Source organism: Gopherus evgoodei, chromosome 7, assembly GCF_007399415.2.
Source record: "Gopherus evgoodei ecotype Sinaloan lineage chromosome 7, rGopEvg1_v1.p, whole genome shotgun sequence".
Taxonomy (NCBI): domain Eukaryota; kingdom Metazoa; phylum Chordata; order Testudines; family Testudinidae; genus Gopherus; species Gopherus evgoodei.
Window position 1 is genome coordinate 107,845,902 of NC_044328.1, and position 25,666 is coordinate 107,871,567.

The 25,666-nt window shown below is 46.6% G+C and overlaps 1 protein-coding gene across 1 annotated transcript in view; it reads right to left on the bottom strand.

The window, feature by feature from the left end:
- Positions 1-4,898: 4,898 nt before the first annotated feature.
- The window catches only part of EEFSEC (eukaryotic elongation factor, selenocysteine-tRNA specific), a 185,562-nt gene continuing 164,794 nt past the window's right edge, over positions 4,899-25,666 (bottom strand). The window contains exon 7 of the mRNA XM_030568824.1: positions 4,899-5,875. Within this exon, the coding sequence (XP_030424684.1) occupies positions 5,691-5,875 (185 nt within the window). The 3' untranslated portion in view covers positions 4,899-5,690. The remainder of the gene's footprint in view (positions 5,876-25,666) is intronic.

Below are 25,666 nucleotides of genomic sequence, written 5' to 3' on the forward strand. Positions count from 1 at the left end.
GGCGACTATGGCCGTAAACCGGGAGTATTCACCGCTGGCTATAAAGTGGAGGCATCTCCCGTGCGGAGGGAAGATGGCATTGCGAAAGTACGCGTCCTTCCTATCCAGGGCGGCATAGTAGCCCCCAGGAGGCAAGGATGGAATAATGGTTCCCAGGGATACCATGCAGAACTTCAACCTTATCCCAAACCGGTTGAGTCCATGCAGGACCAGGGAGGTCTGAGACCTGTGTTCGAGTGGGGAACTAGGGCATAACGGGAGTAAAACCCCTAGCCCCTTTCGTCCGCTGAAGGGGGACAGGGCTGGAGCAATTTAAAGGTGGTACCTATGCTCCATCGTGCGCAGGACCCAGCGATCTAAAAGTAACTGGGGCCATGCCAGGAGAAAGCGGGATCAGGATCCCGTCCTGCGACTGGTACACCGCCCTCCGACGAACCTTGGAAGGTCCGTCTTTGGTCCCAGTGGTAATTGCGAGGGACCTCGACTCTGGCTTTTTAGGGGGCCTGACGTTTGTCTGCGACCACCTTGGCCTTGCCGTTTTCCAGAGTTCTGCCTCTGGCTAGGCACAGAGTATGGCGGCTGGGGCCATAAAGGCCTGCGTTTGGTCGCAAGCGTATACACGCTGAGACGCATTAGGACCCTATTGTCCAGCAGGCTTCGCAGTCTGGGGCTGTCTCTGCCGCGAAGATGCCTTTACCAACAAAGGGTAAATTCTTTCCCCCGTCCTCCAAGACGGCAGCGAACTCTAGGTGGGAGGTTCGAGGGAGAAACTCCTCCACCCAGGTGCTATAATTATCGCAGCTAAGCAAGGCTTGTTGCTTTGCTACCCAGAGGCGCAGGGCCCCTGCAGAGTACACCTTGCATTCGCCAAGGCTCTTTCTGCTTCGGGGCTGGCGCCCGCTGGCCATGATATCAGGATCGTGGTCCTGAGCATAAAATCTGCGCATATGGGATGACACGGATGCGTGTCCGGATGGCCATGGAGGTACTAAAAGAAGGCACGGGCCGAGTCTCTGACTCACTCGGACCTTGCCCAACTCGGCACCGGGGACCGGCATCGGGAGGCGTATCGGTACCTGGAACGAGATCCAGACCCGCAACCAGAACGGTGTCGGGAGGTCGACCGAGATCTCGAGGCTCGGAGAAGAGCTACAGGAGTCAAGGTACCTGCCCCGGTGCCAGATGTCGGAACGGTGCCGATAGCGGGTCGGCGAACGGGATACCGACCGGTGCAGCGAGTGTGACCAGTACCGAGGAAAACAGTACCGGGACTGCCAGTGGTGTCCGGCGTGCCGACAGGACTTGGAGTGTCTGCGGGACCGTGATCATGGACGGTGCCGCTCTGCTGTACTGACAGGGGACAGTCCCTTGAAGAGACTGTATTACCCGTACCGGCGGTGCCCGGGTCAGGCAGCACTGACTCTGTCATGGCACTGAGAGCCCTCGCCGTTGGTAACATCTCCGGCGTGCAGGGAACAGCAGGCTCAACCACAGTGCGTACTGGGGAGCTGTCAGGCACCGGATTCGACGGCCCTCGTGGGGCCGGGATCCACGGTACCGAGGTCATCAGAGCTTCGGTAGGTGCCGGTGCCGGGCGAACCGAGTTAGATAAGCTGTCTGGCTGCGGTGCCGTCAGCACTGAAGCAGCGGGAGTAATACGCTCAACCACGGCGCGTGCCGGGGAGCCGTCGGGCACCGGATTCGATAGCCCTTGTGGGACTGGAATCGACGGTGCCGATAGAAGCAGCCGGAACAGGAGCTCAACCACGGCGCGTGCCTGGGAGCCGTCAGGCACCGGATTCTACGGCCCTTGCGGGACCGGGATCGACGGTGCCGACGTCATCGGTGCCGCAGCAGGTGTCGGTGCCGGGCGATCCGACTTAGACTAGCTCTCTGACCGCGGTGCCGTTGGCACGGAAGCAGCCGGAGCATTAGCTCGACCACGGCGCGTGCCGGGGAGCCGTCAGGCACCGGATACTACGGCCCTTGCGGGACCGGGATCGACGGTGCCGACGTCATCGGTGCCGCAGCAGGTGTCGGTGCCGGGCGATCCGACGTAGACGAGCTCTCTGGCTGCGGTGCCGTTGGCACGGAAGCAGCAGGAGCAATACGCTCAACCACGGCGCGTGCCGGGGAGCCGTCAGGCACCGGATTCTACGGCCCGTGTGGGACCGGGATCGACGGTGCCGACGCCATCGGTGCCGCAGCAGGTGTCGGTGCCGGGCGATCCGACGTAGACGAGCCCTCTGGCTGCGGTGCCGCTGGCACGGAAGCAGCAGGAGCAATACGCTCAACCACGGCGCGTGCCGGGGAGCCGTCAGGCACCGGATTCTACGGCCCGTGTGGGACCGGGATCGACGGTGCCGACGCCATCGGTGCCGCAGCAGGTGTCGGTGCCGGGCGATCCGACGTAGGCGAGCCCTCTGGCTGCGGTGCCGCTGGCACGGAAGCAGCAGGAGCAATACGCTCAACCACGGCGCGTGCCGGGGAGCCGTCAGGCACCGGATTCTACGGCCCTTGTGGGACCGGGATCGACGGTGACGACGTCATCGGTGCCGTAGCAGGTGTCAGCGCCGGGCGATCCGACTAGACGAGCTCTCTGGCTGCGGTGCCGCTGGCACGGAAGCAGCAGGAGCAATACGCTCAACCACGGCGCGTGCCGGGGAGCCGTCAGGCACCGGATTCTACGGCCCTTATGGGACCGGGATCGACGGTGACGACGTCATCGGTGTCGTAGCAGGTGTCAGCGCCGGGCGATCCGAGTAGACGAGCTCTCTGGCTGCGGTGCCGCTGGCACGGAAGCAGCAGGAGCAATACGCTCAACCACGGCGCGTGCCGGGGAGCCGTCAGGCACCGGATTCTACGGCCCTCGTGGGACCGGGATCGACGGTGCCGACGTCGTCGGTGCCGGGCGAGCCATCTTAGACGAGCTGTCTAGCTGTGGTGCAGCTGGCACAGAAGCAGCAGGAGCAGTAAGCTCTACCACGGCGCGAGCCGGGGAGCTGCCAGGCAGCGGATTCCCTGGTCCTGGGGGACTGGAATCGACGGAGCCGAAGTCATCGGTGCCTCTGCAGGTGACGGTGCCGGATAACGCAACTGAGGCGAGCTCTCTGGCTGCGATGCAGGTGGCACGGAAGTAGCGGGAGCAGGGGGCTCAACCACGGCGCGTGCCGGGGAGCCGCCAGGCACCAGCAGGAATCGTAGACTCTCTCGACCTCGGAAGAAGGGAGCGGTGCCGAGTCGACATCGGTGCCGGCGACGGTCGGTGCCGAAAGGCCTTGGTGGTACCGGCGGGGTCCGGTGCCGAGGAGGCGCTTCTGCCCGCCGCTTGAACATCGCTCCGCGCCCAAGGTGGAGGGGCAAGTGAAAGTCCCGCACCTTTTTGTTCTCGGCTTAAAAGCCTTGCAAATGGGGCACTTATCTGTCAAGTGTGATTCCCTGAGGCACTTCAACAGGAGTCATGTAGATCTCTCTTCGGCCGCGGCTTCTGGCAAGCCGGGCCCCTTTTTAAAACCCGGTGAGCCATGCATGGCTCCGGCACTGGGCTCATGGAAGGGGCTACTTCCTGAACCCCGCTAACTAAACTAACCATACAAATATATATATAAAAGTGTTATAACTGCATAATTATATACGAGAAAACGAGTAGCTAGGGAAGTGGAGGTCAGCTAAGCCGCGCTCCACTGTTCCAACGACCGACACGGGCGGTAAGAAGGAACTGAGGAGCGGGTGGGCCGGCAGGAGTATATATGGAGCGCCATGGTGGCGCCACTCTAGGGGGCGACCTGCCGGCCCACTGAGTTGCTAGGGTAAAAGTTTTCCGACGAATGTGCACGCGCGGCGCGTACACCTAACTGGAATGGATATGAGCAATCACTCGAAGAAGAATAAATATTCTATGAAAGATTGTCGTGGGGGGATATGAGAGAGGAGGATGGGAGAGAGGACACATTTTCCAGAGGGGCAGGCAGCACAAGCCATATTAAGCGGTAACTGGAGTTGCCTGCCTAATTCCTCATGGATCACACTGAAAGCATACCCCATCATCTTAAACGATGTGCTAAAGCTTTGGCTGGGACTCACTCACTCAGCAGAAACTGTTTGGGTTTATTCCACAAAGCACTTCCTCTGATCTGATTTAAAGGGACAATGTGTCAAGCTAGTTTAGGCACCAAATTTGCCCTGCCTCAAGAATGTTTAGTAGGAAATGTTCTCTGGATATTAAGTTTTTTGCTCCTTCCAGTTCATCCTTGTCACCAAATAAATAAATCCTACAATATTTTGCTCTGCTGAAAAAAAGCCACCCAAGCCAGCAGAAAGGGCACAAACTAACGAACAATCCCTATTCCCATTATTGGATGGCTGATCAATAACGCTTTCGCAAGCGAGTAAATGATCTATTATGGTTATTTGATTAGCATTCTATGTGATCTAAAGAAATATACTGGCGTGGTGCATTTGGCCCCATCTCATTCTCATAGCTGGTCCCAGCAACCACACCACTTACTGATGCTGAACAGCGTTACTCCTTTTGATCAAATGACAGGGGTGAATGTTTTGGTGTTGTAAATCCTTAGTTCAATCCCTGCTCAAGAGTGCAGCATCTGAATGTGTACAACCATTGTTAATATCAGTGTTAGGGTGGCTTATGCTCTAGAGGAAACAAATAAGGGACACTGGAGAACTGTTATCCCCAGCTTTTATGAGGTTGGGGCAAAAAATCAGAAGTACCACCTATGAGAGCCTTCTAAACAGCTAATAGTTTCTAAAGCGCCTTAGAGATCTTCAGTTTAGAAGCCCTTATAACTGCAACACGGTATCTTAATTTAATGAAATAAAGCCAGTCACTATTTCCACAGGCAACTTTTTGTTTCATTCTCACAAAACATGCACTTTGGTTACAAAAATTAAAGCAGTTCCAGCACATATTTTCTTAGCAAAGATTCAGAATAGCTTAGCCTCCCAATTTCCTGAAGAATCAAATAAATAGCCAGAAGACTCACAAAAGCTGTGTGAAATATTGTAGAAAAGCAGTTCTGAACTGCCAGACTAGGAAACATAACAATACAGACCCTGAAATTATTTGCTTACGATGATGTTCTAACACTGCAGACTGTCAAGATATAAATCACTTATATAAACTTCCATACCTGTCTCTCAGACAGCAACTCACATTATTAGATCTGAAAGAATCCAAAACATCTATTTTAATTTTCACCATTTACATTGGGTGTTTTTTGCCCCTCACTCAGCCTGGGGCGTGAAATAGACTGGTTAGTTTCATTTACTGGTTTTCATAACATTTCCCAAATGCTACTGGGTTTGTATTTCCCACCTTGCTGCAGAATGCTTAAATTAAAAGAATCTTAAAATATTTCACGAAAACATTTCTATCAACTGTAAAACAACTGTACAAATTGGCAGGTGACTCTTGCCAAGAGGGACAGCAGGGAGATTCAAACAGCAAAATCAGAACAAATAGATTCTGGAGGCCAAGCATAGTCATGAGAATAGGAGGACTTTCCAGCTTCAGTCCAGGTAGAAGGAGCCCTTATAGGATGTTACTGAGATAAAAAGCCTTTCAAAGTCCAAGGTTTTCAGATAAGAAATAAGTTCCACCTGAATTCATTTTGGTGTGTAAGCCTTTTAAGGACACTTCAGACCTCAGCTAGAAGGCCTCTTCCGCCTTCTCAAGATTGAATCATTTTCTTCTGTGTGTCAAAGACGTATCTTTTAAAGAGAAGGCTGACAGTAACAGGCTGGGCTGAGTCAACCTTGCTGCTTTCATCCTCTTTGGCTGTATCTCCCTTCCCTGCCTTGGATTTCTTCTTGGAGGGGACAGTGAGAAACACCTTTGTATCTGGCTTGAGTCCATCTGAAAAAATCAAGAACATACATGACAAAAAACTGCCTGTCAGCATTTCAATATTACAAGTATACATCTGAAAATAATGAATACGTGAGTTTATCATTGCAATATATCTCATTTCAAGGATTTATTGGCTAAAACTAAAATTATGACAATCCTCCAAAAGTGCAGTGCAGAACAGTTATTCCTTGCAATCCAATATAGTCTCCTGCATCCTCATTCCCAGATCCAAGTTCTTTGCAAGCTCTAATACAGCTACCCCCCAAGCCACCTCCTTCCAAAGTTCTGAGGAGATAAATAGTAAGGGATTTTTAACAGATCAGATCAAATTGTCTGATCTAGGCCTTTAAAACTCTACAGACTTCCCTCTTTATCCTGCATGGTTGCTTTCCAGCAACCTCTTCTTTCTTGTGAGTGGATTTGGGGCCTAGCATTTTTTAAAACTCAATAAGAGTCACATGTAACCTTGCTCTATTTCTGAGAAACAAAACCAACTTGCCCAAAAAAATTCATATAGAAATCTAAAAAGAACACAAGTGACAAATCAAAGATTAAAATCCTGAAAAGTGTAGCTCCATAGGCACTAGAGGTCTTGAATACCTTTGGTCCATTACCTAGACTGGCCAAAAGTACACTGCTCAATACACCACAAGGAAAGCAGTGTTGTTTCTGACTAAAGCATCATATATGTTAACCGGTTACAATTTTTTTTTACATGGCCAATCCTTAAGAGGATCAGAATTTGGGGGAGCACGACCGGAAGTTTAAATACTAATCTCAAAAAGGATTTAAATCTTCTATGTTCAAACAGGAATACCTACCCTTTTCTACCTAAGCAGCAGGGGTTTTATTTACCATTTTTACGTTATTTTAACTGGTCACATTAGTGATATTTCAGATAAGAGATACAAGGTAGCCAAGTCCAAATAAATGCTGCAAAACAGGGGAGATACTGCTCCTTGGAGACTGCTCTTGAAGCCTTTTCTTTCTTAAAGCAGATGACAGAGAACCTCTGAAGCATATTCAATGCCACCTATCTGCATACTCCAAAATGGAGCTCTCAGGCATTTGGCCAGTTTCAGTTCAGGTGTTTTTAACCTGTGGTGTCACCTAACCTTATCTCAAACACTTAATCAGCTTCTCCCACCTCATTCTGAAATTCAGAGACGGAGTCTCGTATCATGGCTTGACAAAAAGATTGAGATGCTTATGATTTACTGGAGACAGGAGGTCTACAAACACACGTGATTTGCTCCATTACAGACACATCTAGTGGATATTAAAGCTGATTGCAGGAACTCAGCACCAGAGCCACCTTCTCTTCTTGCTATGTCAGATAGTAAATTGCTCCAAGAGGCACTCACAATGTGCTGCAGACGTTGGGGCGGGGGGGGGGGAAAGGAATCACAACAGCAAGAGAATAGGAAATAAGCAGGTGCTGCAGCAAAAACATTACCCCAGGGGTCAGCAACCTTTCAGAAGTTCTGTGCTGAGTCTTTATTTATTCACTCTGATTTAAGGTTTCGCGTGCCAGTCATACATTTTAATGTTTTTAGAAGGTGTCTTTCTATAAGTCTATAATATATAAATAAAATATTGTTGTATGTAAAGTAAATAAGGTTTTAAAAATGTTTAAGAAGCTTCATTTAAAATTAAATTAAGATGCAGAGCCCCCCAGACCGGTTGGCAGGATGCAGGCAGTGTGAGTGCCACTGAAAATCAGCACGCGTGCCATAGGTTGCCTACCCCTGCATTAGACTGTCAACTATCCCCCTTTAATTCCTGTAAGGAGGGTTCTGAAAACACTGCCAAATCCTCAATACATAGCGCTCTGACATGCAGACCACTCAAATGCTCCATGTTGTGGGGAAGTGAGGACAGTCAGGTGCCATCTCCAAACACAAAGGGACGTGGGAGTATGGGAGAAAAGGAACATGTTATATAGGTACATAATTTAAAAAATACATGGCCTAGGGTTGGGGAAGTCAAATGTCAGGCAGCATTAACTTTGCATACTTTCTACAAGACCTCCTGAAATGTATATGAATGACCAGTAAAAAGTTTTCTTCTTTTATCTTCAGATATTGGGATATAAAAAGCAACATTTATTTCATGTAAAAGTGACTAGGTTAGTTTCTCCCCAGTGGCTGAGAAGTTTGATGATAATTATCCTTGCATGTGGGAGATACAATTAATCAAGTTAGTTAATACAGTAAAACCTGACCTCAAACACATACTATATGCCTCCACTACACCATACAATTGTTTCTGTTGTTGCTGATTTTTAGAAAACCCAAACCCAAGTGCTGTCCACATAAAACCTATTTTACAAAGTTCTTACTTGCATTACGACCACCTTTCATCATTAAAAATGAAAGAATTTAATCATTTCATAGAAAGTACCTTTTTTTACATTTGGAAAGTATCTAGCACATTTTGAATGCTGGAAACAACAGTAATAATAATAGAAATGGAAAAAAAACTATTAGCTGATCCAGTGTAGGTCCCTGCCTGTGCAGGATTCGTTCCCTATTGTACATTTCCACTCTTTTGACCGATATCATTGCAAATGTCCCTAACTTACAGGGCCTCCTGTACTCCTCCAGGGAGACTGATTACTTTTCAGACTTCACTCAGTTTAGACAAGGAAGATATGCGGTTTAGTTTCACTTCAGTTACTAGTCAGTTTCTCTTTCTTGGTCTCATCACTAGTATTATGTTGCTGCTGCTGGAACACTGCTGCTATTAGGAAGATGTTTAAATCCAAATTGTCTCAGAAAGGCCCATTTTCATTAACAACAAAAGATCATGAAATATTTCAAGTCATATTACTAGGTTGTGCAAGACACATTTTAATTAAAAAAAATATCTAATTTGGGGGGTTAAAACTTGACAACAATGGCCGACATTTTCTATCTTGAGTGTCAGAAGCTAGCTACCTAATTCCATTCTCAGGAACCCTTCCTCTTGACAACAGGAATAGGTAACTGGCTTGAGTTCCAGAGGTGCAGTACAATCACAGTTCCAAACGAGCAGAGCATCCATAACTCCCACAGAAGCCACTGAGAGCCTGGGGTGCTCAGTGCCTTTGAAAGTCAGGCCACTCATACAGGCCACTTCCTAAATTTAAGCACCCACACTTGAAAATTTTGATTTTAAGTAAAAATGATGAAAAAATTAAAATGGAGCCACACAAAGTGTAAAGAACTGTGGGGGGTGGGGGAGAGAAGGAGGCTTGTTTGTTTGTTTAAAGCAACCTCCTCTCCAATCCAACAAAAAAAAATTTAAAATGAAAGAGAGGCCAAACTTTACCTTGTCTGCAGGCTCCACACCCATTCAGATTCAAACAAGGCATTATGTGCAAGAAGAGTTAGCAGGAGAGATGGAAGAATGTGGCAGTTCCTACAAGCGAAATCATGGGCTGCCAGCCAAATGCAGCTCAGGTATTATTAAACTTGCAAAGTATCTAAATTACTTAATCAGATCCCATGGCCCTCATTTTGCAAATAGATTAGGTGGCTGGCATCATACCCTGACAAATGGAAGTTGCTGTTTTTTTCACTCTGGTGCCAGGAGGTCTATGACTGAAGAGGCTCTATGATACAGAGCAGCACAAAGGAGCAAGCAGAGGGAGACAGGCAGAGAGGCACAATCTAGGCTTCATCTACCTCCGTGGATTTCTCGCGTTACACACAATGCATACTTTACATTTTACAAAACCCAGGAAATGAAGGGAAATATATCTGTCACCGAAGAAGACATCAGCCCTTTAATAGCTGAAATGACAGATATTTTTAGATGAAACTCTAGTTTAACTTACTTACATTAGAGGTCTAATCTCTCCTGAACAATGACTATGTTAGCTTGAATACATAGTGAGAAATCTGTTCCATTAATTAAATGCTGCCTGTACTAGGATTTGTAGAAAATGTTAATAGATTTTTTTCCTTCCTCTGTTGGACAATTACTTTATTTTGCCAAGTTGCTAATGGATTAAATTTAAAAGGTCTGTGTGTTAAAAAAGACTTTAGCTTCAAAGTTCTAACATGCACCTTGCCCACATTGCTGGGAAATACCTACATATTAATATTATTAATGGACAGTCCTCAGAGGCATAGTAGATAGCTGAAAGCTTAGCAAATTCATTCCCACCCATCAACCTGCTTTCATTGCTAAGTATATAACATAACTCTCGCAGCCAGACCTTATTTAAAATGTATTTATACTTTAGACTAACTTAGGTTAGAGAAGGAAATGTGAATATACAATAGCTCCTGTTATTACTCTGTTGTAAATACCATATCAAGACTCTCAAACTAACTATAGGATTCTTCTATTTTAGCAAGGACTAAAGGATTCACCCCAGACTGTATATTTCACAATTCCAGAAAATGCAAACTTTGCATGCAAATAAAAAAAAAATCCCACCAGGAAAATTAATTTCAAAGCCTCAGAATGGCTTCATACAGCAGAAAAATAAAGATTTTTGGAACAGTTTTATATTTTCAACAATAAAATAGGTTTTGCCTTAATTTGTGTTATATTAGTTTTAGTTTATAAAACATTATAACCCAGATTTTCACAATTGCACAGGCAAAAATTCTTGTCTAATTGCAGAAAACATGCAATCACAACAATTTGGTACCCCGATAACATGCAAAGAAATTCTGTGCTTGTATTTCTTCTTCCTCTTCTCCTATCAAATACCTGATACTTCGTATCTACCCAGTCATATCCGGCAATAATTCAAAGGCTGTGCCAAATGGAGTTTTAAGGTTCCCTTGATGCTTCATCATGGCATGATCATTTTCTTCTTCATACCAACCTGATCCCTCTAATAGGGTCTGATCCAAAGCCTAGTCACATCAATGGACCTTTTCTCATTATCTTCCATGGTCTTTGGATCAGGCCTATAGGGAAGAGATGACTTCACTGCTCCTAGTCAGTAGCCAGGATAGTAGATGAGCATTTCCCCCAATACTGCTCTGCAAAAGGACCAATTAAGAGGTGCTGGAAAAACAGAAATCCGTCAGTTTTCCCTCTTCTTTGAGTTCACACAGAAATATCATTAAGTAAAAACAAAGCAAAAGTAATCCTCTGCTGCACGCAAGAGTTCATGAACGATTCTGCATATGTTCATTTATGATTTAGGTGCTGGCTAATATGGGTCAAACAGGTGGTAAATGCCTTCCAGAAATCACATGCTGAGAAGATATGTGAGGAGTGAATGCCGATTCCTCCATGCAAGTGATCCTCCCTCTACCTCATCAGATCCTCTCTCCAGCTTGATCCACTGCCTAACTCAAATCAATTCCTTCACTTCCACTTGAGTGTATTCACTCTATCTCCTCTCCTCACTGCTGTATATATTTGAACCTACTACGTGTAAAAGACAGTTACTTGTTCCATAACTGGTGTTGTTCGAGATGTGTTGCTCACATCCATTCCATATTAGGTGTGCGTTCTCACCACATGCACCGGTGCTGGAAGTTTTCCCCTCAGCGGTATCCGTAGGGGACTGGCTCTGGCGCCCTCAAGTGGTGCGCACATGCCATGGTATACAGGGCACCGCTGGCTCCCTCCACCCTCAGTTCCTTCTTCCAGAAACTCCGACAGCGGGGAAAGAGGGGGATCATGGAATGAACATGAACAACACATCTCGAAAAACACAAATTCGAGTGCTTGCTCATGTCCATTCCATATTAGATGACTCCCAAGCAGTACCAACCGAGGCAAGTAGGAGTTCATGGATGTGTAGATTGCAACACAGCTCTGCCAAACCGAGTGTCATCTCTGGCCTCCTGTGTGATGGCGTAATGCGCTGTGAACATGTGAACCGAAGACCGTGTCACGGCTCTGCAAATATCCCGGATGGGAATGTGCTCCAGGAAGGCTGCCAAGGACGCCTGGGCTCTAGTCGAATGAGCCCTCGCATTCGGCAGTGGTGGGACCTGTGGCAGCTTGTAACAGGTCCCGATTCAGGAGGTGATCCAGTTGGAAATCCTCTGTGAGGACACCGGAAGGCCCTTCATCCTGTCCGCTGTCATGATGAAGAGCTGGGTTGACCTGTGAAAGGGCTTGGTACGCTCCAGGTAAAACGCCAGGACATGTCTGACGTCCAAGGCTTGCAGCCTCCTTTCCTCGAGAACAGTGTGTAGCTTGGGACAAAACACCAGGAGGAAGATGTCCTGATTGACATGGAAGGAAGACACCACTTTTGGCAGAAAGGCCAGAGGGGGTCGCAGTTGAACTTTGTCCTTGTAGAACACCATATACAGTGGCTCCGACTTCAGGGCTTTAATCTTCAACACTCGTCTCGCTGATGGGATCGCCACAAGGAAAGCGACCTTCCATGACAAGTGGGAAAGAGAGCAGGAGCCCATAGGCTCAAAGGACAGGCCCGTGAGCCTAGAAAGAACCAAGTTAAGGTCCCATTGTGGGACAGGAGCCCAGACTGGTGAGAAAAGCCTCTCAGGAATCTGCTCGACGTGTCATGCGAAAAAACTGTCTGACCTTGGATAGGCGGGTGGAAAGCGGAGATGGCCGCAAGGTGCACCCTGATGGAAGAGAGGGCCAGCCGCTGGTTCTTAAGATGAAGCAGGTAATCTAAGATAGATTGTAAGGTGGAGTGTGACGGAGGGATGCTATGCTCAGACGCCCAGTGGGAGAACCTTGTCCATTTGGCCAGGTAGGTTGCTCTGGGGGCACGGGGGATACTGAGGCTGATGGCTTGTCTGAGGCTCCCACCACCGACCCGAGCCCTTGAGAAGGCTGAGTAAAACTCCATGGGTACCAGGCAGCTGGTCAGTGGCCCTGGTGCCATGGGTTAGATGGCGATACTGCCAACACCAAGGGTACCGCCAGTGCTGGGTTTTGGTCCACCGGCAATGACTCCTGTCCAATGCTGGAACTCGAACCCAAGTAGTTGCTCTCAGGCGACCACGAGTGAGTAGATCAGCTATCCTGATCGCTGCAGTGCCGATTGTTGCACCTGGACACTCGGGATGAGTCCCTTCTGCAGGTCCTCGGAAATCAGCAGTGTTCAGCGACGGCGTTAAAATGATCCACGCCTCACGCTGCTTGACTGGTACCAGGATTTGGAGTGGGTCGGTCACCAGGAAGACTCTCTCTCCAATCTTGGGGATCCATTACATGGCAAGGTGTACCGAGGAGCTGTGGACTGATGACTCCATTCCTGAGACAGACCGTCCTGGGCTCACGACAGGTGACAAGCTATGGGTGAAGCACTGGGCAGGTCCCAGTGCTGTTAATGTTGGGAAGGGTGGATCTCTGCAGGCCTGTGCCAGGTCACCAGCGAGGCACGCCTCGAGTCCTGCGAGTAGTGCCCTGAGTCCGGAGACCAGCGAGGGCTTCACCAAGCCTGCCTCTCTGCTTTTGAAGCCTGGTGGCTCCCTGAGGGTGAGTGCTGGTAGGACGTCCCCTACAATGGGGAGCAATGCCGCTGAGACAGGGACCTATTTAAAGGACTCAAGGTGTGTTTACCCCTAGACCGGGGTACTGCCGTAGCCAGTGTGGGTGACACCGGTAGCAGCAGGATATCCTGCACTGGCTGCATGGCCTCAGGTGTTCACGGGACCTCTAGTTGGCAAAGGCCCCAGTCACTGTCTGGTGTGGCAGGCATGGGTCGGGGTGGGCTCAACCACTTGACCTGAGCTCGTGCCCAACTTCTGGAAGGAAGTATCGAGCTGTCCTCCTCAGGCCTTGGCTCCCCTCCTGCCCTCTCCTTCCCCTTGCGGGATGTAGGAGATCTTCCTCTCCCAGTCTTCTTTAGCCGCCTGGCAGGTGCCAGGGAGGGGGATTGGCACCGGTCTGTTGACAGTGGGGTGCTGCATACTGATGCTGTGGTACACGGGGCAGATTCAAACCTTGATTGCTCCAGTGCCAGACTTAGCACTGACTCCACTAGGAGTGCCTTGAGATTAAAGTCCCTCTCCTCCTTAGTCCAAGGTTTGAATGACTTGCAGATACGGCACTTGTCACTTATATGCAACTTGCAGAGACACCTTCAACAACTATTATGCAGATCGCTAACGGGCATTGATTTCTTGCAGCGATCGCATGGCTTAAAGCTTGGGGATCAGGGCATGCTCCATCCCTAGGCTAAGTCCTGTTAGGGGCCCACCAAGTAAAAACACTAACACACTAAGGGAAACTGTTAACTACATACAACTGTTTTACAAGAAAAGTTCAAAATACTGAACAAAGCGAAAAAAGGCTAGCTGAAGCAGCAGATGTTCCAGCACCGTCACTGGCTGCAAGGAGGAACTGAGGGTGGGGGGCCAGAGCCGGCCCCCTACAGATACCACTAAGGGAAAAACTTCCAGCACCGGTGCATGTGGTGAGCACACACACCTAATATAGAATGGAGATGAGCAAGCACTCGAAGAAGCAGCCTTGCTCCTTCTTGTTCTTGTGGATCCCAGTCCACAGCTTCAAATAATCCTTTAGCCCATTCATTGCTCCACTCCTCCTTTTGTTTCGCTGTCTGCTGCTCCTCACCATTTTTTCTGACCCTGAAAAGGTCTGCTAAGGTGGACTTGGCTATTTCTCCTGAAGTCTAACCCAGTGATTCTCAACCTGTGGTCTAAGACTTCCAAAGGGGTCCGCTCCACCATTCAAAATTTTTATGGGTCTTCAAATGAAAAAAGGTTGAGAACCCCTTCCCCCTCCAGCTCTCCTCTGCTTTCTGTTCTCTTTCCACCTAGCCATTTCTCTTTACCCCACTCCCTGCTCCAGCTTTCCCTCTTTCCTTTCCAGGTTTCCTCTGCCTTCTCATTCCTACTCCAATCTCAGAGGTCTCCTTTACCTCCAGGAATGGCTCGTCTCCTTTAGAAGACTAAAGAACTGCTGAGTGATTGGAAAACTGTAAACGGCTGAATGCTACACACTTTGGGGAAAGTAGTAAAAAAATGGAATAACTCCTATGTGCCTAGCCAGAGAAGGAAGTAACAACCAAGGCACTGACTAATCACAATATTGTGAACAGGTGGAATGATATACATATGGGGCATGCCCTCTAACCCAGGCAAAAGAGAGAAAAATGTATACAGCTGAACTTCAAACCCCCCTCCCTGAAATAGGCCTGGGTGCCCCCTGCTTTAATAACAGTTCCAATTCTTTACTGCAATGACAATTGCAATGACACCTAGACATGATATCACAAATTTCAATAGTTTCTTTCATGCTTAAAGATCCCAACATGCTTTATATACTGCATACTGCCAATTACAGTTATTGGGGTCCCATAAATACTTCAGTTTCAGTAATCTGCATTACTGGAACAGAGCTGCCTCTGGATTGACATGCAACAGGGTGGACAGCCAGCAGGCTCTACAACTGGGTGGGGTTGAAGAGCGTGAAATTTGAACCAAAGAGACAAGGGCAAATGTTTACATTTATGTTTCATGGGAATTTTAAATCTAATCAAATACCTGCACACATTACAATAGTCTACTTTAATGTGGTAACTGATTTCTCTATAGGAACTACTACTAATGTTGCAACTGCACAAGTAATAGCAGCGGTGCAAGTAGTACTGTAGATATGCCCCAGGTGTTTTTACCACCATGTCATGGAGGTCTGCTCTAAGCCAGAGCCCTGTCTACACTAATGGCTTAATACTAGTGCATCTGCACCATTACTAGCGTTACTGGAATATGGGTATTACTTATTCTGGTGTAGGTGTATTTATCAGTGTTAGAGCCTATCCTTGATTTGTTGCTAGCATCTGCAAATTTCCAATATCACCTGGTACTGTGGCCCCATAGATCTGACAAACTAAACAAGATAGGGCAAGAAAAGCCCTTGGATGGGAGACCTTCAAGGAAAGCACAGGAGCTGCAGAAAGGCATCCTGGTAATTTAGTGAGTGGCAATCTTTCCTCTGAATCAGTCTTGAATGAATGCCACAGTACAGTACTAGGGTCTACATGCTGCTAGGCAGGACCTGTCTTTTGGAAACATAAAACCAAGGTACTAACTGGCTGCAGTGATGAAAAATCTCACAGCACTTTTCAGAAGACTAGGCTGCCCCAGTGTCCTCACCAAATCATGATTTGGGTAATTATATTCTGCCTGCAGCAGCTAAATTACTCCTGAAGTTCCAACTGGATACAGTATCACTACATGTTCCCAACTACTGTACAGTTTTGCTATGCACTGCTGAACAGCTGCTGTGTTCCACCCCTGAGCATGCTGCATTTCAGTGGTGAGTGAACTGAGAGCTTGTGTGCAGGCATCTGGAATGAAAGGCATTATTATAAGAGTTGTTATACTGGAACTGGAATTACCAACTGGATTTCATTATGGTCTTCTGATTATTAGGAAAGAGCTGCTCTTTCTTGATGAGGAAGAAAGAAGCTGTTTTAATTCTGGAGAATGACCTAGGTGAAGTTCAGGCCAAAGCTGTATTTGGAAAACTCTCACATAAAGCTGGACACAACCCTTTCATGCACAGTGCCAATTCTGCACAATGGCTTGAACTGCACCCTCCGGCGGTCCTTAAAGGCACATTCTGTATCTTGGCTTTCACTGCTAGCAATCAAGAAAGAATTCAAGAAAACAAAACTGTTTCCCAAGCACTGTTTGCTGGTGCCATAATTAACATAATCAAACAATTCCACAAATTGCTTCCAATTGCTGGAGTCACTTTCATGTTCAGAACCAGACTTTCAAAGAAGGGCCCTTCTTGTCATACACCCCTACAGAGGTAACTCTTGGTTCACACAGTGGTAACAAGGCCTCACTAAATAATATAGGGTAATTTGTACTGTAATAGGTCCCTAAGGCACCATGGACACAATTTGAAATGCCATCTAATTTTTCTTTTTTAATTAAAAAGCAGTTACTATATTTAAATGACAACACAAAAAAGTTCAGAGGGGACAATTTGAAGGTTCCCACAGCTTGCTGGGGGTCTTCTCAAGGTCAAGAAGAGTTTTATGGGCTCAATTGTACGCAGTAGGATTATTTCTTTAATTAGCTCAGCATCCCCTCTGCATAAAGTCAGCATTTTGATTCATACTGCTAAATGGAACTCAGACCCTAGTACTGCAAGCCCCAGACCAGAAACATTTACAGTATTTACTAACACCTCCATGATTTCTGGCTGCTCTTTCCCCCTGTCCTAAAAGAGTCCTTAATTTACCACCTAGATCAAACAGAATGTATCAAGTATGCATTCAGTGTGCCACTCATCCACAGGTTTACTGGTCCACCCCATAGTCAGCAAGCTGAATCTGCAGGATGATCAATGTGTGCAACTCAAATTTCCAAAATCAGTGTAGCATCATCATGATGCCGATCATCAAAATCCAATATAAATGCCAAGATCCAGCATCAAAATGTGATTTGTCTAGAAGGATGTTTACATTCTGGTGACCCGTGTAAGCATGTGGAGTCTGCTGCCAGAAGCACTGAGATGGGACAGGTTTTTCCATCTATCTGCTCCATTGTGCATTGTAATTTTGCTCCTTAAACCCTACATAAACCACTTGAACAAGCCACATGTTATCCACTGACAGTGAGACAATCTAAACGCTCTCTACAAGGCCCTCTGTGGCTGCCAAAATATATTCCAAAGGGCAGCCTTATCCTCAGCACCCACCCAGCATCTTCTCCAGCCCAAACTGAGACCCCCGGTCTGAAGCAACAAGTCAGAGCTCTTCCATATTTCTCAGACAGTTAGTCAGACAGATTAGCACACGCTTTCAGAGTACAAAACAGGGTCATGTTTTTTATACACTAAAAATTCCATGGCCATCTCATAGTCCACAACTCTACGTGTGCTGCACAATGTGCCTGTTTGTTGACAGTGGGATACAGCTTGGATCTTCTTGTTCCAGAAGTAGGCCAGGTTAACTTTTGGGGACATGGAGAGGCAAAGAGGAGAGTTTATGATGTTTTATATCTGGCCCATTGACCATGCACTGTTTACTTGTCTATTCTTTTACTGTAAGCTCCTCAGAGCAAGAGCCATTCGTCTTGAGTGTTTGCACATGTTGAGCATTACTGGAATAAATAAAATAACGAGGACAATACTATTAATGTGAAGGGTGAAGCTGCAGCTTGATGTTTACAGGGACTCTTGCTAGAGTTTGACAGTAGAGAAATTATTGGTTGACCAGCTCCAGCTTCACGATCATACTGGGAAACATCCCAAGTTATTAAAAACAGCCAGCCTGGGAACATAGTATTTTAAAAAAAATATTTTTCAGAAGCAATTGGTCACTATTATTTCAACCGCTGATGTGCATTTGTTCCCACTCTCCATGGGCCTGCTTGGTGATCAGAGCACTCCTGCTAAAGTAAGGTCGACCTTGCGTTGGTTTCCTTTAATCCAAGATCATTGCTGTCTCATATCTCTAGCCAAAAGGATTTAATTAGCAAGATAAATATTGATAGTAAAACAATGACAGTGAGCCACAACTTGAACTTTGCTATTTGCTTAACTATCCAGCACAGTCTTTCTGCAATCTAACAGATTTTGTGCACTCTTGTGATGGCTCTGGTGCTGGAACTGGTTTTGCAACTTGAAAATCCATGCTACTTAAGGACCGTGGAGCTAAAAGTCTCCCCTCCGCCTCATGCCCACCCCCTGCACAAGTTCTGCCTCCCATATCGTCACAGTTCCATTACTTGCCTTCGTTCAAGAAAACGAAAAGTGAACAAGAGCCAGAAAACATTCTTTCTGGTTGAACTGTTCTTATGAATACAAGGAAGAGCAATTTCTGGCCAGAACACCAAGCACAGTTTAGGCAGGAGGACAAGTTTATCACTCAATTCCAGTTCTGCCAATACACATCAGTCCTGACTGGCAACACTCCTCCAGTTCTATGCTGCACACACAGCTCTGTCAACGTCCCTCATTCTTGTCCCTTAACTTCCACTACTATTCCTAGCCCTGGGACCAGGCATATCTTTGCCACTGGATCTCAAACCATCTCTAAGAGCCTCTCTTGCATAAACTAAAATCTACTCTCTAATGAGTGTGTAGGCAAACTGAATTCAGTATGGTCAGGGATATTTGGGACAGTCTCTTAAAACAGGAGGTTTACTTAATAACGAAGGACTCTTGCATAGGTTTCACTACACTAGGGTCTTTAATGTTTAAACTCTCATACCTGTAGGGAAGCAGTTGCCTCCCATGTTCTGAAGAGCATAACTCAAATTTCCATGCTGATTAAGGGATACAGTATAATTCCATTCCAGTGCATGGGGACTTTATCTGTGAGAGTTCATAATTCTAAATCCTTAGTTGCACTGAGTTGGGACCATCTTTATCTCCTATGTGGATGTTTTGAAGCTAAAGCACACACTGGTATGGGCCAACAGATGCCTCAGTTGACATAAGGTCAACCCCAATACCATAAAGAAATCAATACCTCTGGTCTGCACTAGGATGACCAGCAGTATAACAGGAAATCTGGTTTGAATTCAACACAAGGAGCTAAAATTTCATCAGGGAAGCCTAATGAAAAACAAAAAAGTACAAATACACAATCTTACACCAGCCTGTCAGAAATGCATACGAGGCAGAAAAAGTTTAAGTTAGCAGATCTGACACAGAACCAAAGGCAATTCATTACAAAGCTGCTTCAAATCAAAGTGCTAGATCTGTGGACCCATAATCCTCCTATCTTGCTTGCAACTCCTGATGTGGAGTAAGCACCACAGAAGCTAGTTAAGCTGACCCAACTCAACTAACTTATACTGGGCATCTGCTACTTGGTGCTTGCCCAGAGTTTAAGTTGTGCGATATTCTTCTTCCCATGGGCTGCCTTTTTAAAGCAATCCTGAACAATGGGACTTCAGAATAAAGACTAAAACAGTTATTTTTAAAAAAAACTTCTAGGCAAAGGCCTTTAATGCGATTAGCAAAGGGAGGAGGATAGGGTAGCAGCTTTTTCTTTTTTATGTTATGTATATTGTGTGTAAACAAATATGCAATTTGCGTTAAAAAGATAAGGTGATTAAATTTTTATCAGGCTTGTACTCTGTTGTCACCACAACAAAGAGAATTAGGAAGTGGAAAGAAAGGCCTTTTTATTTGAATTATGCTCTTACCAGAGGTTTTCCACAGCACAGCTGAAAAGCCACTCAATGTTCTCTAAACAGGCCCTTTGATTGCATTTTATTCAACTTGTTTGCGTTTGGAGCAATCGAAAGGAAAAGAACGCTCCACATTTTGATGTCTTAATGTTCCTTAATACCTTCTTTAATTTATATTAAGCTTCTTAACTAGGATGATGAATTCTTCAAAAACAATGAAGACCTAGTACAGAAATCTTTCACACATCATGAAAATTGCAATTATAATGTATTCACAGCTTTTTTTTGTTACAAAAATATATTTAGAAGAAAGATTTAAAGCATACACAAAAAAATCCTGAAAGTTGTATGAAAATGACTTGATTCACAGAACTAGATGAAAGTTCAAACTAATTATTACAAGGAAAAGAAAATGGTTGAGGGGGTGTGAAATGGAGGAAACTATAACAATGTTTTGTTACTATAAAGTTTTCAGTCCTTTAATATCCTATAAATTCCTTCTCTATCACTTTCTGTAAAAAAGGACTCCGGAAACCTTTGCATTTTTGTTTTACACAGAACAAATTTGAATGTTTGCCATTCCTCCCTCTCCCCATTATTCACAGTCTTATTTCCTAAAATGGCTTTTAAACTTTAAATTTCCACAATATATTTTCATCTATTTCTATCTTTTACAGAGGGCCAAAACCAACAATGCACATTTAATTGGTGGACTTCTTAATAATGCCTTGAAATGCCAACATACGCAACAGTTTCGCGGCTGCCTGGGTAAAGTTTCACAGAGTGAGTTGTCATTCACAGGTGGATCTCAGTCAGATAGGAGACCAGGTTTATGAGAAAAGCAAGGATAATGTAGTAAACATGGAACTAAAACAGGCCACCTGAAGGACAAGACTCGGTGGATTTGTTCTTGCCTGTACTGTATATTTTCCAATTAGAGTTAAAGAAACATTCTAAAATTGCTTAGCCTACAACATTGATTATTTGCCCCATGCTGTAAGTCTTACCCCACAGGAGCCCAATAATTTAAAAAAAAAAATCTTTACAGCAGCAATCCATCATAGTCCATATGTTTCTAGCAAGAAACCATTAGGGTGGCATAATCTCAATTTAGCTCTTTTTTTCAGTATTTGTTGATAACTACAAATATATGTGTTTGTATGTGTGTGCACACGCGTGTATATATGTGTGTGTGTGTGTATATATATATATATACACACACACACGCACATACACACACACACACACCAGCCTATTCATTGCTCCCACTCCACAAAGAAACCTCTTGAAACAAACAAGCAAGCAAACAATTCATAGTATTGTCCTATTATAAGCCAACACAATACTTAGATATTGCACTACACTGATTTGGTGCATTAGAAATACAGTAGGAGAGACGAACTTCCAAAATACTCCCTACCCCTGAAGTGCATCAAATCACCCTAGAAATCCCTGTGAAAGAAGCATGTTTGAAAAGGAACAGGGATTTGTAATTTTCTGTTGACATTCACTGATAGCTCACCTCCCTTGCATGAGTTACACTTTTAGGTTAGCTTCAAGGAAAACTAAAATTAAAACCTTATGACAAAGCTTCCCCCACTTATTGAGTGCTTGTGAAAAAGCTCACTGAGCTGCTACAGCAGTCAACTGGTCACAGTAATGAAAACAAAACTGGGTAGATTTAAAAATGTGTACACTGTATGTTTTTGCAATTTTAAAGTTAAACAATACTGACCTTAATCCAATAAAGTGGGATTGTGCCATGCAATCTGTGTACTGTCTGGAGTAAAATGACACATCGCCCCTTCCTAAACTGAATCAGACACATGCAAGTACAGTAGCATCAAACTCACGGTCCAGGGCTATATGTGGTCCATTGCAGCAAAACTTACAGCCAGTCAGAGTGAGTGTTTACGAGAAGGCACAAAATAGCTTTTCAGCCAGAGAAGGTGCCACAGGCGAACTCCTACCCTGGTACCCTGTCTGCTCCACATTTGTCTGGCAATCCTAATCTCTGTTTTTTCAGGAGACAGTAGAGAGGAGAGAGAAAGAGAGTGCATTATTAAAGCAAAAAGGTGTTCAAGTACAACAATCAGTTTTGAACCAATGAAGCCTACAGTATATATCTGCCAAATTTTTCATTATTGTGTAAACGCATAATTTGCATGCACAATCATAGTAAGAATAGGAGTACTGGCGGCACCTTATGCTACAATACATTTTTTAGTCTCTAAGCTTTCGTGGGCTACAGTTCACTTCATCGGAGTGAGCTGTTGCCCACGAAAGCTTATGCTACAATACATTTGTTAGTCTCTAAGGTGCCACAAGTACTCCTATTCTTTTTGCTGATACAGACTAACACGGCTACTACTCTAAAACCAATCATAGTAAGTGTGCACGTAATCAACTAGTTAGAAATCTTAACTGGTTGCATTCAATTATGGAAGTTTCGGCCTATAAGTATCAGTGATGCATGAATTTTTAAAAAGGAATTTTGTTTAAGAAACTCATTCCAGGAAACTGATTCAATAAGTCATTGAAAGATCAAGGAATTTGCTCTATTTGCATCTCTGATCATTTAAAACCCAGAAGTCCACAGGCATCATAATGGTCCACAGATTTTACTATGGCTGTGTGGTATTTTTCAATATCTAATTTTCCTGCACTGTATTTTCAAAAAGTCAGACGCTCTGCTCCACCCTTCCAGCACTCACCAGCTACCCAAGAATCCTTTCTTCATTTTTGCTTAATTCTCTTTGCATACCCAGCAAATATTAGTTCAAGGGTCGGCAACCTTTCAGAAGTGGTGTGCTGAGTCTTCATTTATTCACTCTAATTTAAGGTGTCGCGTACCAGTAATACATTTTAACATTTTTAGAAAAGACGGTTACTCACCTTTGTAACTGTTGTTCTTCGAGATGTGTTGCTCATATCCATTCCAGTTAGGTGTACGCGCCGCGCGTGCACATTCGTCGGAAAACTTTTACCCTAGCAACTCAGTGGGCCGGCAGGTCGCCCCCTAGAGTGGCGCCACCATGGCGCTCCATATATACTCCTGCCGGCCCACCCGCTCCTCAGTTCCTTCTTGCCGGCTACTCCGACAGTGGGGAAGGAGGGCGGGTGCGGAATGGATATGAGCAACACATCTCGAAGAACAACAGTTACAAAGGTGAGTAACCGTCTTTTCTTCTTCGAGTGATTGCTCATATCCATTCCAGTTAGGTGAATCCCAAGCCTTACAAAGGCGGTGGGGTCGGAGTGAAATGTGGCAGAATAAAACTGCCGAGCCAGAGGCTACAGCCTCTCTTGACTGCTGAACCAGGGCATACTGCGAAGCAAAGGTAAGGACCGAGGACCAATGGAGCTTCGCGACAGGTTTCGTGGGTAGAAACACGAGCCAGCAAGGCGGCAGATGAAGCCTGAGCCCTGGTAGAATGCACGGTGATGTGGCTTGGGGAAATATGAGCCAAATCATAACAAGTGGGGATGTCCGCCATCACCCAAGATGAGATCCTCTGAGAGGAAAACAAGCAAGCCCTCCCTTTGGCCCGCTACCGGGGCAGAGCTGGGGCACCTTAGGAAATGAATCTGTCAGCACAATATAATGCGAGCACTCCACAGATGTCCAAGGAGTGCAACGGTTATGCCCATTGCGTTGAGCTGTGGGTAACATGAAAGGCCAAAACACCTTAGGGAGGAAAGCCGGGTGCGGTCATAACTGCACCTTGTCTTTGTGGAACCTTCGTAAGAGCTCTGATCTCAGAGACCCGTCTGGCCAAGACGAGGTTGAGGCCCCAGGGCGGGGCTGGGCGGCGCACCCGAGGGTGCAAGCGCTCCAAGCCCTTGAGGGACCTCGAACCCATAGAGCGTGGGACACTGAACGTCCATCTTAACCTGCTGGAAGGTAGGGATGGCTGCTGAGAGTATCCTCAGCGATGATACCGCCAGATCCTGCCGCTGAAGGCCAGAGGCAGGCCAAATAGAGGGGATCGAGACCTCAGCAGGAGCAAGATCGAGCGTACTGCAGCTGTAAAGGAAACGCTTCCACCTGGCTCGGTACGTTGACCAGGTGGAAGGCTGCCTGTCACCCCGACTCAGGTACGCAGGAGCCACCGTGAGGCGAAGAGGCTGCAGGTCCGAGTGACGAAGCCTGTCATTGCCCTGAGTGATGAGGTCTGGGCTGACAGGCCGAGCAACTTGGTATGTCAGTGCTGCCTGGACCACTCTGGAGTGACCATGATGATGCACGCTCCGCCCCTGCGGAATTTGAGCAGGACGTAACGAACCAGCGGGAACAGCGGGAAGGCATAATGCAGGTGGCCGTTCCACGGCATCAGGAATGCGTCCAAGATCGATTCTGAGGAGAGACCTTGGAAGGAGCAGAACACCTGGCATTTCCTGCACTCGCGGTGAGCGAACAGGTCTGTGTGAGGAACCATTTCCACTTCCGGAAAGCGGGACGCCTCACATGGGGCAGAGTGATGACTCGTAAGACAGGAAAGACCTGCTGAGTCAAAGAGATAAGACGTTCCGAACGCCTGGGAGAAAGGACGTCGCCAGCTCCATCGAGTGGGCCATGCAAAAGACCCGGAAATGGATGGCCTCCTGACAAAAAAGGGGGGAGGACTATGTCCCCCCTGAATGCTTATGAAGCACCTGGCCATTGTGTTGGCTGTAAACACCGAGATACAACGGCCTCGCAGCTGCCGCTGGAACCCCTGGCATGCCAGGCGGACTACTCTCATTTTTGGGGCATTAATGAGGAATGCCAGCTCCCTAGAAGACCGAAGGCCTTAAGCTCGGAGGTGACCATGAGCACTCGAGCAGAGAGATGATGCGTCCGCCGTCAGGGGCAGTGAGGGCTGGGGCGGATGAAACCGCATCCTGTCCACACCAAGGAGGGAGTTAGCCACCACTCTAGGGAGCCTAAGGCGTTCGAGGGAACGGTGACTACCATGACCATTGGCTCCCTGTCCAAGCGGTACGCCGAGGTGGGCCGGACTTGGAGAGGACGGAGGCGGAGCTTGGCGTGTTTGGTTACAAACTTGCGGGCAACCATGGACCCAGGAGACTGAGACAAGAACGAGCTGAGGTCGTTGGGAAAGCCTTCAGACCTCAGATGATTGATGCCATCGCCTAAAACCGCAGTTGTGATAAGCAGGCTCCGGCTAGGTAGGAGACCAAGATAGCCCCTAGGAAGCCCAACCTCTGCGTGGGAACCAGAGTGGATTGCTCTATAGTAATCATCAGGCCTTGATCTGTGAATAAGACCGTGACGATGCCCACGGGCTGAGTGGTTTGTGTGTCCGAGTCTCCTCGGATAAGCGAATCGTCCCAATACGGAAAAACGCATATCCGACATAGCTACGGTAGGCGGCGACTATGGCCGTAAACCGGGAGTATTCACCGCTGGCGATAAAGCGGAGGCATCTCCCGTGCGGAGGGAAGATGGCATTGCGAAAGTACGCGTCCTTCCTATCCAGGGCGGCATAGTAGCCCCCAGGAGGCAAGGATGGAAAAATGGTTCCCAGGGATACCATGCAGAACTTCAACCTTATCCCAAACCGGTTGAGTCCATGCAGGACCAGGGAGGTCTGAGACCTGTGTTCGAGTGGGGGACTAGGGCATAACGGGAGTAAAACCCCTAGCCCCTTTCGTCCGCTGAAGGGGGTACAAGGCTGGAGCAATTTAAAGGTGGTACCTATGCTCCATCGTGCGCAGGACCCAG